The following is a 17,003-nucleotide window of genomic DNA, read 5'->3' on the forward strand; positions in this document are numbered from 1 at the left end:
CTAGCTCCGGAGCCGCGGCAATCCGCGGATCACAGTGTGTTCCGATCCGAAGGGGGTGACCCGTTCGGATCACGGATCAACTATGATCCGTTGCACCCCTAATACACACACCCACACACACCCCCCCTCCACACACACACACCCACACAATTACAAAAAAAAGTCCGATTTAGAAAACAATATAAAAATTCACAGACAATGACTACAGAGAAAAATCGGTTTAATAAAAAGTGGACCTGTCATCACTTTCCCAGAGCACATGAATAAATCCCGCCATACCACAATATACAAGCAACTCTATCATTGTTGCGAATGCTCCACTTTTTTTTTTTATCATTAAAAAGCCGTTCCTTGAGTCAGTGACTTCGCCTGGACTTGGGGGGGAGTCAGCAGTCTGCTGCAGGCAGGATAAAGCATTTCCTCAGTCTCCTCCCTCAGTAATCAGACTGTACAGTGGAACCTCGGATTGTAAGCAACGCGGTTAACGACCATTTCGCAATCCCATCTCGGTTTGCAAGCGTTGTCTCACAAAACGAGTAGGATTGAAGACACAGCGATGTGCAATACTGCATTTGGCCTGAGGTGGGGGCGCCAGAGACACTCTGAGCCATTCAGAAAAACTCCATTCCTGAGTTCAGCCGAGCTGTCCCAGTGGCTCTCTGGCGCCCCCAACCTCTGGCCACATGCGGTATTGCATGCCATAGGAGTCAATGCGGAACAAATTATTTCCGTTTCCATTGACTTCAATGGGGAAACTTGCTTTGGATTACAAGCATTCTCCTGGAACGGATTATCCTCGTAATCCGAGGTTCCGCTGTACTTTGTAACAGGTAAGGGGGGGGCGGATTTGTGAACACAACGAGCGCCTGAGATTTACACCATTGTGTCATCTCAGTGCAGGAAGTAGACGGTGACCCCCGGAGGATTAGTACAGTTGCTGGTTGTACTGTTTTTTTAGGCGTATTGCACACCTTCCTCTCTGTCGCAGCAATTAAAAAAAAAAAGGGAACCTGTCATGAAGTATGGAAACTGCCTTTTTTTTTCTTTTTAATGCTCTGCTCTACTTTTTTTCCCTTTGTGAATGTATACCGTATTTATCGGCGTATACCGTGCACTTTTTTGCCCTGAAAATAAGGGCAAAATCGTGGGTGTGCGGTATACGCCAATACCCGCTCTCCCGCGATGAGTTTGAATACTGCGCCGACATATACCGAGCGCAGTACACTCGTGTATTGTCGGGCAGTCTCGGCTCCTCCCGCGCTGACGTACAGGACGTCAGCGCGGGTAGCCGAGCATTGCCGACAATACACGAGTGTACTGCGCTCTGTATGTCAGCGCAGTATTCAAACTCGGCGCGGGAAGGACGCCGGACCCGACGTAGAGGACACCCGAAGCCACAGACGGACGCCGGAACCGACGAAGAGGACACCCGAAGCCGCAGACGGACGCCGGACCCGACAAAGAGGACACCCGAAGCCGCAGACGGACGCCGGACCCGACGAAGGACACCGCGCAAGACACCAAAACTGTAAGTACAAAAAAAAAAAAATTTCCACAGGATTCGGGGCAACTTTAGGGGTGCGCGTTATACCGCAATAAATACGGTACATTCGGGGGAGGGGAGAGGAGGCCAGGGAATATAAACAGGTTAGGCCTCGGCATGGCAGCCGATATCTTGAGAGGGTTCCCTTTCACACCGGGGCTGCGGTAAAACTGTGCTTTTTGGCCTCCAACGGGGCGCTTTTGCCCCCCCCCCCAAAGGGGTTAAAAACTCCCATGTTGCAGCGCTTCAAAAGCGCTGCAACATGGGAGTTTTTAACCCTTTTGGGGGGGGAGGGGGTAAAAAGCAACCTACTAGTGGCCAAAAAGCACAGTTTTATCGCTGCGCATTCATTCCAATGAGCAGCGCTTCCAACCCGCCACTTGCAGGACTTTTCAGAACATCCTACAAGCACCCCGGTATGAAAAGTCGCACTTGAATAAATGGGAGGTGGTTAGATGAGGTGATTTCCAGCGCTAAAGCGCCTGAAAACCACCCCCAGCGCGGAAGGGGGTCTTCTTGTAAAATCTAGACCGCGCTCCCTGCAGCAGAAAACTGAGAACTCCCCGGGCGGGGGAGGGGATTTATATACACGGTATTTTGTGACTCTGTTAAAACACAGCAATAGGATTGTTCCTCTCAGAACCTGAGCAGAGAGTCTCCAGGAACCTTCTTGTCCCGCTAATCAGGAACGGTCACAGTGCAGAGGCAGCAGGAGGTCGGTTTGTAGATCCACACAACGAGGGGTTAATCTGCGCCAATGCAGGAATAGTCCAATCACCCGGCCTGCAGCGTCCAGATCACCGTGCGACCCTAAATCTTCTCCTCCTCCTCCTCCGGCTCGGCCTCCTCATCATCCTCCTCTTCCATCTCCTCCTCGGCGTCATTTTCCTTATTGGCTGAAAGCTTCTGGAACTCTCCGGTCTCTGCTGACCACATGGCTTTTAGGGTCACTTTAAATTCCGCCATCTGGTAACCAAATAATTTCTGGAAAATGAAGAGGGAGGCGACATTAGAATTAGATTTCCAACTTAAAGGGACTCCCCACTACCACCTTATCTATCTACCCACATATCCTTAAAGTGATATTAAAATCTTTTTTAGGGGGGTTAAAAATAACAGACATGTTATACTTACCTGCTCTGTGTAATGTTTTTTGCACAGAGCAGCCCCCGATCCTCCTCTTCTCAGGTCCCTCCCCAAGCTACTGCTTTGCGTGTCCATTCAGAAAAGGAACCATGGCCTCTCCCTCCCTCCCCTCATTGGCTCACTCACTTTGATCGACAGCAACGGGAGCCATTGGTACCTGCTGCTGTGTCTCGGCCAATCAGGAGGGAGAGCCCTGGGCAATACGAGGCTTTTGTGCAACATCGTTGGATTGATAAGGGGCTCAAATAAGTGGGGGGGGGGGGGGGGGCGCAGTATCGTAATGGTTTTTGCACAGAGCAGCCCCCAATCCTCCTCTTCTTATGTCCCCCGCCGGCGCTCCTGACCCCTTCCATCCCAGCCAAGCCACTGCTTTACGTGTCGATTCAGAAAAGGAACCATGGCCTCTCCCTTCCTCCCCTCATTGGCTCACTCACTTTGATCGACAGCAACGGGAGCCATTGGTACCTGCTGTTGTGTCTCAGCCAAATCAGGAGGGAGAGCCCTGGGCAACATCGGTGGATAGATATGGGGCTGAGGAAAGTGGCGGGGGGGGGGGGGGGGGGGGGGGGGGGCGCAGTATCGTAATGCATGAAGGGGAGAAATAAAATAAATACCGTATTTATCGGCGTATACCGCGCACTTTTTTGCCCTGAAAATCAGGGCAAAATCGTGGGTGCGCGATATACGCCGATACCCGTTTTCCCGCGCCAAGTTTGAATACTGCGCCGGCATATACCGAGCGCAGTACACTTGTGTATAGACACCAAAACTGTAAGTACAAAAATCTTTTTTCCACAGGAATGCGGGTCCACTTTAGGGGTGCGCGCTATACGCCGGAGCGCACAATACCCCGATAAATACAATAATAGAACCACTCCTCACCCGGCCCACTGCATATGTACGGGATCCCGATGCGCTCGTGTCACCCAGACACGGCGCATCTCAGATAGGCAGGAGGGCTCTGCGATTAGCCCTCCTGATCACACGACGGGCTGTGTCCAATCACAGCCCTCATGGGATGTAAACAGAGAGCCGGTTGCTAGGAGATCGGCTCTCCTCACACATTAGTTGGCGGTGAGTAGAGCCGATCGCTGCAGCCGGCTGGTGATCAGTGAGTATGAGCTGTTTTTTTATTTTATTTTTTACAGCTTTTTTTTTGTTTTTTGGGTGGAACTCCACTTTAATAAAAGGAAACCGACTTCTGTCGGCGGGGACCACACAATAAGTGCCAAAGAACTGCAGGATGGGCATAGGGTCGTATTCCCCCTTACCCATGCAGACCACACCAGTAGATACCCACTCCAATATTTACTCACCAGTAAGCGGGCCTGCTCAGGGGTCAAGGTGTCCTTGTCTTTACACACCTCATAATCTGACAAGAGGGTCACCACTCCTGTGGAAAGAGAGCAACCAGACTAATCATTGCACAATAAACAACAAGAGGAAGAAGAAATAAAGAATTACAGTTATCAAAATAAAGCATACTTCTGGGTATGGAGGGGCCTGTGACCCACTCCCATGTGACAGCACTGGACCAATCAGCACCATCACATGGAGGTCCATAGCCCTGCGTAATCTACAACCTCGCCCCTTTAAGTAATCAGATCGAATAAAACGCATCCTAAATGGTGCACTCACCTTTCTTTAGCGCGGTGGGAAGGCCCAGCTGCCTTAACTGCGGCTCCATGGAGTGTGTGAACTGTTCCAGGGGCCCCGCGTCCAGGGCCACACTGAACGTGGCTTTAGTTCCGGCCCGGGCAAAGTCTATCTCTTGAAACTTATCAAACCATCTGCAAAAAAAAACATAAAACCGTTAGCTCCATTCTATTCATCTTTGTGCTCCTTATTCTCCATAATGCCCTCTGTTGCCCCATGGCTTGGCGGGAGGGCGGGGCTTCTCCAATGCAAGAGAAAGCGATTGGCTGTTGTAGACTTTTTGTTTTCATATTTAGAAATGTACTATTACCACCCCCCCCCCCCATAACACTTCATGCATGTTGCAGTAAAGTCCAGATCCAGCTTCATCTCTCATGTCCCCGACCTACAAATTCTGGGTAAAGAAGATCAAACAAAGACCAAGAAGACTCTACACTCTCTCTTACTCTTTGACTTCCTCCTGTGTGCGGTCGGTGAATAGAAGTCCCACCTCCCCTTTCAAACACTTGCAGAGCTGAAAGAAGACAAAAAGGAGTTCATATTACAAGAGAGCCTTATAGGGGGTCAGAGGTACATAGAGACATTCATAGGGTGCCGGGTCGCCTTACCTGGTGCAAGTTATCTTTGTATTCATCGCTAGGCCCCCTCCCCAACGCCACGGCCATCACTTTGTTCTTACCAAAGAATAACCTGAAAGAACACAAAATGCTTAAAAAGGGAACTTTGTTCTCAGTGTAAAATCATATTTCTGCTGATTTTCCCCAGGACACAGAGCAGACCCCGGGGATGCTACCGGAAAGGCTGAGGGGAGAGGGGTGGATCACAGAGCAAACCCCAGGGATGCTACCAGGGGGCACATAGCAGATCTTGGGGATGCAATGGGGGGGGGGGGGGGGGGGGGACCTGGGGGATGCTACTTGGGGAAGGGGGTCATAGAGCAGACCCCAGGGATGCTACCAGGGGCACAGAGCAGACCCCGAGGATGCTACTAGGGGAGGGGGGGTTCGTGAAGCAGATCCCAGGGATGCTACCGGTGGGCAGAGCAGACCCTGAGGATGCTACTAGGGGAGGGGGGGTTCATGAAGCAGACCGCAGGGATGCTACCAGTGGGCACAGAGCAGACCCTAGTGGATCCTAATGGGGGCACAGATCAGACCCCAAGGACGCTACCAGGATGGAGGGGGTTTGGGATGCTACCTGGGAGCACAGAGCAGACCCCAAGAATGCTACTGGCAGAAGGGGGGAGTTCACAGAGCAGACCCCAGGGATGCTACTAGGGGGGGCCACACAGCAGACTCCAGGGATGCCATTAGGATAGAGGAGTTTGGGATGCAACCTGAGGGCACAGAGCAGACCTAAAAGTTGCTACTGAAGGATAGGGGAGTTTACATAACAGACCCCGGGGATGCTACTGCTACCAAATAGGATGGAAAGGGGCAGAGCAGACCCCGAGGATTCTGTCTGGGGGCACATAGACTTGGGGGTGGGGTTCATGGAGCAGGCCCTCAGGGAAGCTACCAGGGGCACAGAGCAGATCCCAGGGATGCTACCAGGATAGAGGGGTTTGCAATGCTACCCGAGGTCACAAAGCAGACCCCAAGGATGGAACTGAGGGAAGGAGAAGTTTACATGCTATGGGGGGAGTCCACAGCAGACCCCCACGGATGTTACAGGAGGGGGGCGCCCCTTGATACCAAGGGGCACACCGCAGACCCCGCAAAGATCTTAAAATAAAAGCTCTGAAGGGATTTTCCTGCTTTACATCCAGCACTCAGCTTTACATTTCTAACTTTCCGATTGGCTGCCAAAACGAACACAAACAGGACGCATTTGTCTCTGGTAATCCCCCCGGGAAGCGGAGGGGTGACCCCCGAAAGGGAAGACTGGAAGTACCGGCTGTGTTTCCAGGCGTTGCGGACATCCTTCAGTTTCTGGTTCCTCATGTTCCCAACGGAGAGGACGAAGAGGTATTTGTAGGTGTCCACACATTTCCGCAGCTGGAGAGAGAAGAGAGACAAAACCTGAGCCGTCAATCACTGGAGGAAACAAAGTGTTAATAAAGAACTCCGCCCCCAGACAAAGACCCCCCCCCCCCCTGAGTACAACGAAGCTCCTCCCTGATACCCCAATAATGGGTTAGTGAGAAACCCTCCAATAATGATCAGTCTAAAAAACGGGCGAATTCTCCACCTTCTACAATCTCTGGTCCATGTAGAGTTCCCGTGTGTGTTACATTGTATCCACATCCATCTATTGCAGGGGTCTCCAAACTGTGGCCCTTTGCTAGCCTTAATCCGGCCCTTGGGGCACAATTCCTTCCACCGATATGAGGCACTATTCCTGCCACTGACACCAACAATGGGGCACTAAATCTTCCATGGATACCAAAGATGGGATACTATTCCTCCTACTAATAGGGGGAATATTCCTCCTATTGACCACCAACCCTGAGGCCATATTTATTCTCACTGATGCGGGCCCCCTGACATTTTCTGCCCCTGCTGGCCACAATCTGGCCCTCCGCCTGGCCTTCATCCCAGAAAAGGACACGGCAGTAGTTGTGGGAACGATCATCAACTCACGACTCGACTACGCAAATTCCCTCTATTTAGGACTACCAAAATACCAGATTTCACGTCTACAAGTTGTCCAGAACACGGCAGCCAGACTGGTAACTGGTAAAAAGCCCTGGGAATCAGTCTCCCCGGCCTTGAGATCCCTCCACTGGCTGCTTGTACAGGACCGGGTGACATTCAAGACACTCTGCCTCACCCACAAATGTATACAGGGGAACGCTCCCCAATACTTAAGCGAGAAAAAAAAAACCCTACGTCACCAAGCGCGTTCTCCGGTCAACCGACCAAAACCTTCTCCAAATTCCTAAATCCCGCTACAAATCGAAGGGAGAACGTAGATTTTCGGTCCAAGGACCACGGTTCTGGAATGCTCTACCCACTACCATCCGCTTGGAAGAAAACCATCAGGCCTTTAGGAAAAAACTAAAGACCCACCTCTTCTGAAGGACCGACACGACTCTGGACGGGAAGCGCCTTGAGGCGATTTAGTTCGCATTTGTTGCGCTATACAAGTTACTCACTCACTCTAAAGTCTAAAAGGACAATAAAGTGGCCCTTTGTTTGAAAAGTATGGAGACCCCCTGATCTATTGGGATCTCACTTCACTCTCTGTCCAATACACACCAAGAAGTGAGAAGCAAACCTCTCCAGAGATAAAATTCCCACCAGGACAGGTGTCCCCATTGCCAGATTCCCTATAACCTCCTGTTCTGGAGACAACTCAAATCTTTTTTCGATTGCCCCTCATTTTCTGAGCACTATAGAGGGGGCGAACCCGACCGCAAAAAAAAAAACACTAACCCATATCACTCTAATCTCTCTCTATATAAATAAAAAAAAGGGGAAGAAGGAAGAGGTTTTCCGCTCCTCTCTCCTACTGGCCCGGCGGCCAGGGGGGCGGAGCCCCAGCCGTCAATAGCCACGGCTGAGGCTCCTGGAAGTGGGAAAGGATAACTGTCAAAGACAAAGGTATCCTATGCCCCCCCCCCCTCCGCAAAAGGTGCCAATTGTGGCACCCGAGGGAGGGGGAGGAATCAGATGGGAGGAACTCCGTTTTAAGAAGTATTGGAAATACCCCCCCCCCCCCCCCGGTGTCTCCATACCTCTTCAATTAAATTCTGCTTCACCGCCAGACCCTTTTTGGTCGTCTTGGTTAATGAAACTGAAAGAAAGAAGAAAAAAAAATTACAATATAATTAGTGTCGCATTATATTATTTTTTCTTCATTTGCCATTCCCCCCCCCCCCCCCCCAAAAGTGTAGTTAACCTTTAAGCTTTGGAAATAAAACCTAGAAGCCGATTTGTTACTAGGCAGAATTGTGACTAGTTTTGCCCCCCTCCAGCTTCAGTAAATAAACCCGACTGACACTTTGTGGGAACCAGTGATAGTAATCAGTGCTAAAAATATGCACTGTCACTGTACTGACACTGGCTGGGAAGGGATAACACCAGGGGCTATCAAAGGGTTAAATGTGTGCTCAGCCAGTGTTTATGTGTTGTATGTGCTGCTTTTACCAAGGGAAGTGCTTTGCAGGGAAAGAAAACCCATCACTTCCCCCGCTGTCAGAACAGAGCTCTGCCTTGTTTACATAGGCAGAGCTCCACCCAGTCTTCCCGACGATCGGCGGGTGACGGCGGACATCAGTTGGCTGGTACCTGCTGATCAGCTTCTCCTGTGACTAATCAGAGTAGCGCGCGGTCCCTAGGCAGAATCACACTTGATATGGGTGAGTCAACAAAGCGCGGTCACCCTGTAGCGGGGCCCCTCCAACGCCCTGCTCAGAGTGGACGTCACCAACGCCCTGCTCAGGGGGGACGCCTCCAACGCCCTGCTCAGAGTGGACGTCACCAACGCCCTGCTCAGGGGGGACGCCTCCAACGCCCTGCTCAGGAGGGACGCCTCCAACGCCCTGCTCAGGGGGGACGCCACCAACGCCCTGCTCAGGGGGGACCTGCCTCCAACGCCCTGCTCAGGGGGGACCTGCCTCCAACGCCCTGCTCAGGGGGGACGCCACCAACGCCCTGCTCAGGGGGGACGCCACCAACGCCCTGCTCAGGGGGGACGCCACCAACGCCCTGCTCAGGGGGACCCGCCTCCAACGCCCTGCCCAGGGGAGACGCCTCCAACGCCCTGCTCAGGGGGGACGCCTCCAATGCCCTGCACAGGGGGGACGCCTCCAACGCCCTGCCCAGGGGGGGCCCCTCCAACGCCCTGCTCAGGGGGACCCCTCCAACGCCCTGCTCAGGGGGACCCCTCCAACGCCCTGCTCAGGGGGACCCCTCCGACGCCCTGCTCAGGGGGACCCGCCTCCAACGCCCTGCTCAGGGGGGACCCCTCCAACGCCCTGCCCAGGGGGGGCCCCCTCCAACGCCCCGGTTTATAGGGGCCCCCTCCAACGCCCTGCTCAGGGGGGACGCCTCCAACGCCCCGGCCCAGGGGGTTCTGCTCAAGGGGGCCCCTCCAATGCCCTGCCCAGGGGGGCCCCCTCCAACGCGCCCTGCCCAGGGGGTTCTGCTCGGGGGGGGGCCCTCCAATGCCCTGCCCAGGGGGTTCTGCTCAGGGGGGGGCCCTCACTAACTCTCCCCCTGACACATTGTATACAGAACGGACACCCCTCACCTTTCTTGTCTCTCTTAGATTTGGGCATGTTGGCTCTTCTCTGTCACGTGTTCCTCCGGCAACTGCATGTGGGGATGGGAGGACCCCGCGCACTGCATCATGGGACACATCCCGGGGCTGCCCCTCCTACTGCCTGACTGAAAGAAACAAAACTCAGAGTGCGGAGAGACCCTCCTGACCCTTCCCGGGTGTTCTGTGGTGAACAGAGGAGAACATTATGTGATCGGTCCGGGAATGGCACAGTGAGGACAGCCCGACTATCCTCCCAGGCCTCGCTTAGAGGGCGCTCTATCTCGCTATAAGCTGTACTCTATGATAAGCCGGTCCGCTCTGTCCTTCTCTATCCCTCTATGGTACACCAGGGGTCGCTCTGTCCTCCTCCCCTGTACACACTCGATGGTAGGCGGGGCCGCTCTGTCTTTCTCCCCGGTACTCGATGGTGCAGTGGAGGAGTAACCGGTCTGTAGGTGTCATGGCGGCGATGTACCGGCTGGCGGTGGTTCTGCAGGTGTTCGCTCTGTGCTGGGCGGTGTATGAGGATCAGGTCGGCAAGTTCGACTGGTGAGTGTCCGAGAGAGAGGAGGAGACCCCCATAAACCATTTCCTTCCTCATCCTTCACTCGGTGACACCCGCACGTCATAATACCCCCTCCCCCACAGTGTGACCCCCCCTGTCATCATCACCCCCTCCCCCACTGTGTGACCCCCCCCTGTCATTATCAGCTCCCCCTCCCCTACTGTGTGACACCCCCCTTGTCATCACCCCCCCTCCCCCACTGTGTGACCCCCTCTGTCATTATCACCTCCCCCACAGTGTGACACCCCCCCTGTCATCATCACCCCTCCCCCACTGTGTGACACCACCCCCTCCCCCACTGTGTGACCCCAGCCTTGTCATCACCCCTCCCCCACTGTGACCCCCCCCCTGTCATCACCCCTCCCCCACTGTGTGACACCCCCCCACTTGTCATTATCATCACCTCCCCCACAGTTTGACCCCAGCCCTGTCATTATCATCACCTCCCCCACAGTGTGACACCCCCCCTGTCATCATCACCCCTCCCCCACTGTGTGACACCACCCCCTCCCCCACTGTGACCCCCCCCCTGTCATCACCCCTCCCCCACTGTGTGACCCCCCCCCCTGTCATCACCCCTCCCCCACTGTGTGACACCCCCCCCACCTGTCATTATCATCACCTCCCCCACAGTTTGACCCCAGCCCTGTTATTATCATCACCTCCCCCCCTGTCATTATCATCACCTCCCCCACTGTGTGACACCCCCCCCCTGTCATCATCACCCCTCCCCCACTGTGTGACACCACCCCCCTCCCCCACTGTGTGACCCCAGCCTTGTCATCACCCCTCCCCCACTGTGTGACCCCCCCCCTGTCATCACCCCTCCCCCACTGTGTGACCCCCCCCCCCTGTCATCACCCCTCCCCCACTGTGTGACACCCCCCCACCTGTCATTATCATCACCTCCCCCACAGTTTGACCCCAGCCCTGTCATTATCATCACCTCCCCCCTGTCATTATCATCACCTCCCCCACTGTGTGACACCCCCCCTGTCATCATCACCCCTCCCCCACTGTGTGACACCACCCCCTCCCCCACTGTGTGACCCCAGCCTTGTCATCACCCCTCCCCCACTGTGTGACCCCCCCCCTGTCATCACCCCTCCCCCACTGTGTGCCTTCCCCCCACAGTGTGACCCCCCTGTCATTATTTCCCCCACTGTCATCATCCCCCCCCTCCCCCACAGTGTAACCCCAGCCCTGTCATCAGCCCCCCTCACCCCCTGTCATCATCCCCCGCTGTGTGACCCCCCTCCCTTGTCGTCATTATTCCACCCTCCCCCGCTGTGACTCTCTGTCATCATCATCATCACCCCCCCCCCCCTCCTCCATAGTGTGACCTCCCCCGCATAGTCATTATACCCTCCCCCCTCCTCTGACACCCCCCTTTTTATCTTTATCCCTCCCATGCTTTCCCCCTCCCTCACCCAGTGACACCCCCTGTCATCATCCCATAATTGAAAATAAAAATGCAGCGCCAAGCATGAAGCCTAACCATACACAGGTAAGGCTAGGAGGATAAAACGCTGGTGCGATGTGTCCAAACACACATTTAACATGTGAAATAGCAACAATAAATACTAAAGTTCAAAATGAATGGTGAAATTCGTGAACCACACTCAAATTGTGTATATGGTGTCCATCCAAATAACTCCAGCCTTCAGAGCTTGTATGGGAACTGATGTTTGTTAATTTCCCAATGTAACAGTAGTTACGATCCCATTCAGAGATGTTTTCAATCAACAAGGTAGGAAGAGATTAAATACCCTTACCAGATGTGGTGGACCCAGGAACGCCATACGGTGGTGGGTCAAACCCGAAGAATGGGGGACAGCTTCTCTTGGTAGCTCTGGACCGTAATTCTCCACCGGCATAGGATGGACTCACCATAAAAAAGAAAAAGGGGAAAAAAAACAAAAGAGGACGCCTCCTCATAGTGTAAAAAATGCAAAATGTATTGTCCAAAAAGGCGATTAGCCAAACATGAACACACTCAATGATACAAATGCGTAAAAACCAGAGCAAGAAAAAAGCCAAAAAATGGAAAATAATAAAAAATCCCTGTATTCAATAAAAATTAGCACCGTTAGGAATGGCTGGGGCCAATGTATGTGCCCGACCGGTTTCGTGTAATGACACTTCAACTGGGGCATACCACTATGAGGAGGCGTCCTCCTTTTGTTTTTTTTTCTTTTCACCATTCATTTTGAACTTTATTATTTATTGTTGCTATTTCACATGTTAAATGTGTGTTCGGACACATCGCACCAGCGTTTTATCCTCCTAGCCTTACCTGTGTATGATTAGGCTTCATGCTTGGCGCTGCATTTTTATTTTCACTTATTTACACAATTTATTCCTTTGTTGTGCTGGCTGCCACTTTCTGACACTATCAGCGCAGTATATCTTTTTTTATATTATCATCCCATAATTACCCCCCCACCACCACCACTCTGTGCACCCCCTGCATGTCTCTAGTCATAATTACCCCCCCCCCCCCCCGTGGCAGGACCCCTGACCTGCACAGATTGACCCCCCCCCCCACCCCGTCATCATTATCCCTGTGGGATGACCTGTGATTGACCCCCACCGTATCATGACTCTCCTCTCCACAGGCGGCAGCAGTATGTGGGACGCCTCAAGTTTGCGGTCCTGGAATCCGGACAAGGAGCCAAGAAACTCATCGCAGCCACAGAGAAGAACGCCATCGTCGCCCTGAACTCCAGGAACGGCGACATCTGTGAGTCCCGCATTTCCTCCATCCTCATTGGTCTATCTCCAGCCTAAAGCTTCTGTTCTCTCGTCTGATCAATGTTTATAAACAATGTTACTTTGTATCTCTATCTCCTGTCTGATCAATGTTTATAAACAATGTTACTTTGTATCTCTCTATCTCTCTGTCTGATCAATGTTTATAAACAATGTTACTTTGTATCTCTCTCTCTCCCATCTGATCAATGTTTATAAACAATGTTACTTTGTATCTCTCTCTCCCATCTGATCAATGTTTATAAACAATGTTACTTTGTATCTCTCTATCTCCTGTCTGATCAATGTTTATAAACAATGTTACTTTGTATCTCTCTATCTCTCCCGTCTGATCAATGTTTATAAACAATGTTACTTTGTATCTCTCTCTCTCCCGTCTGATCAATGTTTATAAACAATGTTACTTTGTATCTCTCTCTCTCCCGTCTGATCAATGTTTATAAACAATGTTACTTTGTATCTCTATCTCTCCCGTCTGATCAATGTTTATAAACAATGTTACTTTGTATCTCTCTCTCTCCCGTCTGATCAATGTTTATAAACAATGTTACTTTGTATCTCTCTATCTCCTGTCTGATCAATGTTTATAAACAATGTTACTTTGTATCTCTCTATCTCCCGTCTGATCAATGTTTATAAACAATGTAACTTTGTATCTCTCTATCTCCCATCTGATCATTTTTTTTTTTTTTATCTCTTGTCTAATCAATGTTTATATACAATGTAACTTTGTATCCTCCTGTCTGAACAATGTTTCTAAACACTGTGTCAATCGGTCTAATGAGAGCAGAAGCTTTTCTAGCTCCTGTATTCACACAGCAACTGTTGGCTGTCATTTTAACAGCAGGGAATTGCTAACAAGTGTGAAGGGGGGGGCGGGCGGGCGGCAGGGGACATAATGTACTGTGTATACTTCAGTGAAGTTTTATGAACTGACAGTGTGCTCCGTCTGTTTCCAGTGTGGCGTCACATCGATAAGGACACGTCTGAAGGTGCGATCGATGCTCTGCTGATGTATGGTCAAGGTGAGTGCAGCACGTCTGCCACCATCTACTTTCAGGTTGGCACACAATGACATCAGTGGGAGGGGAATGGGGAGTGGATGTGCCATCGGGACGATCCATGCGTTTCATATATAAACATCGATCGTAAAAGGGTTGTCGTTGCTGAAATGCTTTAATCTTTTCAGCATTGCTGACCCACAACAAGCGGGCAGATCTGACTGATTTTCTAATGCCTTTACTGGCTGCATGCTTGTTCCGGGCCAGGGGCTTAAAATATTGAAGCCAGGTAACTTTCCAATGTCACTGTTGTCTGTTCTCCTAATTTGGACTAAAAACGCGCCCCCCCCCCCCCCTTTTTCTCTCTCTCCTCATTTCCATCACGTGGGGTGGAGGTGTTTTGTAGTTGGAAAAGGGAGAGCCATTGCTATCAGTTGATTGGTTTATTGTGTCTTTTTCCTCAGATGCCATCACTCTATCAGGGGGCCGGGTTCTCCGCTCCTGGGAGACCAACGTTGGAGGACTGAATTGGGAAGCTCTTCTAGAACCTGGCAGGTAAGGAGCCTTATAAACTGAGACACGAGGGGGGGGGGGGGGTCAGAGTCGGTCCTCCCAACATGGCTATATTGGCAGTAGGTGGAGTCTGGAGCTGTCACCCTTTAGCTTCTCATATTTTTGTGTGATTCCAGCAACAAAGTCTCATTGGTGGTCACTGGACTCAGTTCCTAGTCTACTTTTCGGCTCTTTATACTATAAAGATCCAGAAGGGATATGGGGGGGAGGGGACTGTGGCAGGTGGGTGGAGCTGGGAACTCAGCACAGAGATCTAACCACTAGACTGGGCCTTGATATAGAAGAGATGTCTATGACTGTGAAGCACCATTCATGATAGACTGAACAGGAGATGGTAGGGTTGGAGGGTTGCCCTTGGAGGGGTGGGGTTTGGAGGGTTGCCCTTGGAGGGGTGGGGTTTGGAGGGTTGCCCTTGGAGGGGTGGGGTTTGGAGGGTTGCCCTTGGAGGGGTGGGGTTTGGAGGGTTGCCCTTGGAGGGGTGGGGTTTGGAGGGTTGCCCTTGGAGTGGTGGGGTTTGGAGGGTTGCCCCTGGAGGGGTGGGGTTGCCCCTGGAGAGGTGGGGTTGCCCCTGGAGGGGTGGGGGTTTGGAGGGTTGCCCCTGGAGGGGTGGGGGTTTGGAGGGTTGCCCCTGGAGGGGTGGGGGTTTGGAGGGTTGCCCCTGGAGGGGTGGGGGTTTGGAGGGTTGCCCCTGGAGGGGTGGGGGTTTGGAGGGTTGCCCCTGGAGGGGTGGGGTTTGGAGGGTTGCCCCTGGAGGGGTGGGGTTGGAGGGTTAGTATTTGTGTAATCTGTATAAGATTGCTAGACCATATGGTAATCATTATCAATTTCTTCCTCCAGTGTTCAGGCTGTGGGGTTTGCCGGCACCCAGGATGTCGCACGTTACGTGGCGGTGCTGAAGAATTCTATCCTGTCCCTCCATTACCTATCCAATGGGCACCAAAAATGGTCTGAAGTCCTCCCGGACAGGTAAGAACTTGGCAACGAGCTCGCCGACTATAAAGAATCAGCCGACTTGTGTAAAAGGTCTTAAAGGCGCAATGAAACCCTCCTGTCCTTTTCCGCCAAGGAATCCGCCATCTTGGCCTCTGTTTGATCTGAAACTGCCATGGTGCTGCACATGTGATCAGTTATGACTCCAGCTATTTGGTTTGATAGTTTGGTTGAGAGCACAAGCAAATGTGACAGTTGCCATTCGCATAGTGCTGGAAATATAACTGGTTTTAAAACGTTAACATTCATGGGTTTGGTTCCACTTTAATCTCTCTCTGTGTGTGTCTCTGTGTGTGTGTCTCTCTCTCTGTGTGTGTGTGTCTCTCTCTCTGTGTGTGTGTGTCTCTCTCTCTGTGTGTGTGTGTCTCTCTCTCTGTGTGTGTGTCTCTATCTCTCTGTGTGTGTCTCTCTCTCTCTCTCTGTTTGTGTGTGTGTGTATCTCTCTGTGTGTGTATCTCTCTGTGTGTGTGTGTGTGTGTGTGTATATCTATCTATCTCGTATCTGTATAGAGGGAGTGATTACCGGCATCTTCCTCGACATGCGTTGCCAGACGCTGCTGAAATGTTGATGTCGGAGGAAATTTCAAGAATAGTGGATCTCTTGTGTACCGCGCTGTGTTTGGTGGTTCCTCCTGCAGACCTCCATGTCCTGTATTCATAATGGGGTCTGGGGGGAAGGGGCAAGAAGTCTTCTAGGTATAGGGTAGCATGTGATCTCCCCCATGTGACGGGCTCTTGCACCCAAGCTCACCCAGGATGGACTCTGCAGTGGGACAGTTGACTATCGGAAGACAATTTCCCTTTACCCCGGATAGTTAGGTGACCCCGTCTCTATAAATCATTGTATGTTTTCTTCTTCTACTAGTGGAACGGTCAAGTACCAGCTGCTTCACTCCTCCTACAAAGGTCTGGTCCATGTGGTCGGAATCGTCCCCGGTGATCACATCCGGATCCTGACATTCAGCCTGGAGGACGGATCCATCACACAGCAGGTTGGTTGGGGATCGGTGTTGGTGCAAATAAAAGGAAAAGAATCTTGTCATTTTCCTGACTCTTCCTGTGATTGCAGATCGATGTTCTCACCCCTTGGCTTCATACTCTACAAGGAACCTGCGGGGTGGTGGCAGACAGCGTCCTGATCTGTGCCGACACCGCGGCCGCCTCACTCCACACACTCCCTCTAGTTACTGGTGAGGAGACTACACAGCATCGCCTGCAGGTCAGTTATTCAGTTTTTTGGCTGGAGATTAATCGCGCAGCTCTAGTTTCAGGCAATGTGCTCAGTCATACGCCTTTTACTTTTAGCTGGTTGAGCTTCCAAATGACAAGAGTTCTACACTTTCTTCCATTGACTGTCTTGTATAAAATTCTTCTGATTTAGACATCAATGGCTGTGTGTTGTGATATTTTGAGGGGACAGAAAATTTACACTGTTATACAAGCTGTTCACTCATTACACAACATTGTAGATACAGAGGGCCAGATTCTCAAAGGACTTACGACGGCGTATCTCCACGTACGCCGTCGTAAGTCCGAATCTGACCCGTCG

At 51.8% G+C, this 17,003-nt stretch overlaps 2 protein-coding genes across 3 annotated transcripts in view; one reads left to right on the forward strand and one right to left on the reverse strand.

Annotated features, from left to right (window-relative positions):
* Window positions 1-1,832: 1,832 nt before the first annotated feature.
* MRTO4 (MRT4 homolog, ribosome maturation factor) lies at window positions 1,833-9,790 on the reverse strand. The gene is made up of 8 exons (XM_040326789.1): window positions 9,542-9,790; window positions 8,025-8,083; window positions 6,239-6,342; window positions 4,954-5,035; window positions 4,792-4,859; window positions 4,328-4,479; window positions 4,006-4,082; window positions 1,833-2,527 (listed from the first exon to the last, which is right to left on the reverse strand). The coding sequence occupies exons 1-8, from the start codon at window positions 9,567-9,569 to the stop codon at window positions 2,354-2,356; spliced, it is 744 nt and encodes a 247-aa protein (XP_040182723.1). The 5' UTR covers window positions 9,570-9,790; the 3' UTR covers window positions 1,833-2,353.
* EMC1 (ER membrane protein complex subunit 1) overlaps window positions 9,721-17,003 on the forward strand; it is a 35,482-nt gene continuing 28,199 nt past the window's right edge. For both annotated transcript variants that reach the window (XM_040326750.1, XM_040326751.1), the window contains exons 1-7: window positions 9,721-10,102; window positions 12,737-12,861; window positions 13,850-13,915; window positions 14,356-14,446; window positions 15,302-15,430; window positions 16,320-16,446; window positions 16,524-16,673. In XM_040326750.1, coding sequence (XP_040182684.1) covers window positions 9,978-10,102; window positions 12,737-12,861; window positions 13,850-13,915; window positions 14,356-14,446; window positions 15,302-15,430; window positions 16,320-16,446; window positions 16,524-16,673 — 813 coding nt within the window. In that variant the 5' untranslated portion in view covers window positions 9,721-9,977. The remainder of the gene's footprint in view (window positions 10,103-12,736; window positions 12,862-13,849; window positions 13,916-14,355; window positions 14,447-15,301; window positions 15,431-16,319; window positions 16,447-16,523; window positions 16,674-17,003) is intronic.

This window comes from Rana temporaria, chromosome 10, assembly GCF_905171775.1.
Source record: "Rana temporaria chromosome 10, aRanTem1.1, whole genome shotgun sequence".
NCBI classification, from domain to species: Eukaryota; Metazoa; Chordata; class Amphibia; order Anura; family Ranidae; genus Rana; species Rana temporaria.

What these genes read in the sequence shown, in the direction of transcription:
- MRTO4 (XM_040326789.1), bottom strand. Translation starts at nt 9,569, where the DNA reads ATGCCCAAATCTAAGAGAGACAAGAAAG. An exon ending in AGCAGAATTTAATTGAAGAG is followed by an intron (nt 6,343 to 8,024) that starts GTATGGAGACAC and finishes TTCTCTCTCCAG; the next exon opens with CTGCGGAAATGTGTGGACAC. An exon ending in ACACAGGAGGAAGTCAAAGA is followed by an intron (nt 4,480 to 4,791) that starts GTAAGAGAGAGT and finishes TTTTTTTTGCAG; the next exon opens with ATGGTTTGATAAGTTTCAAG.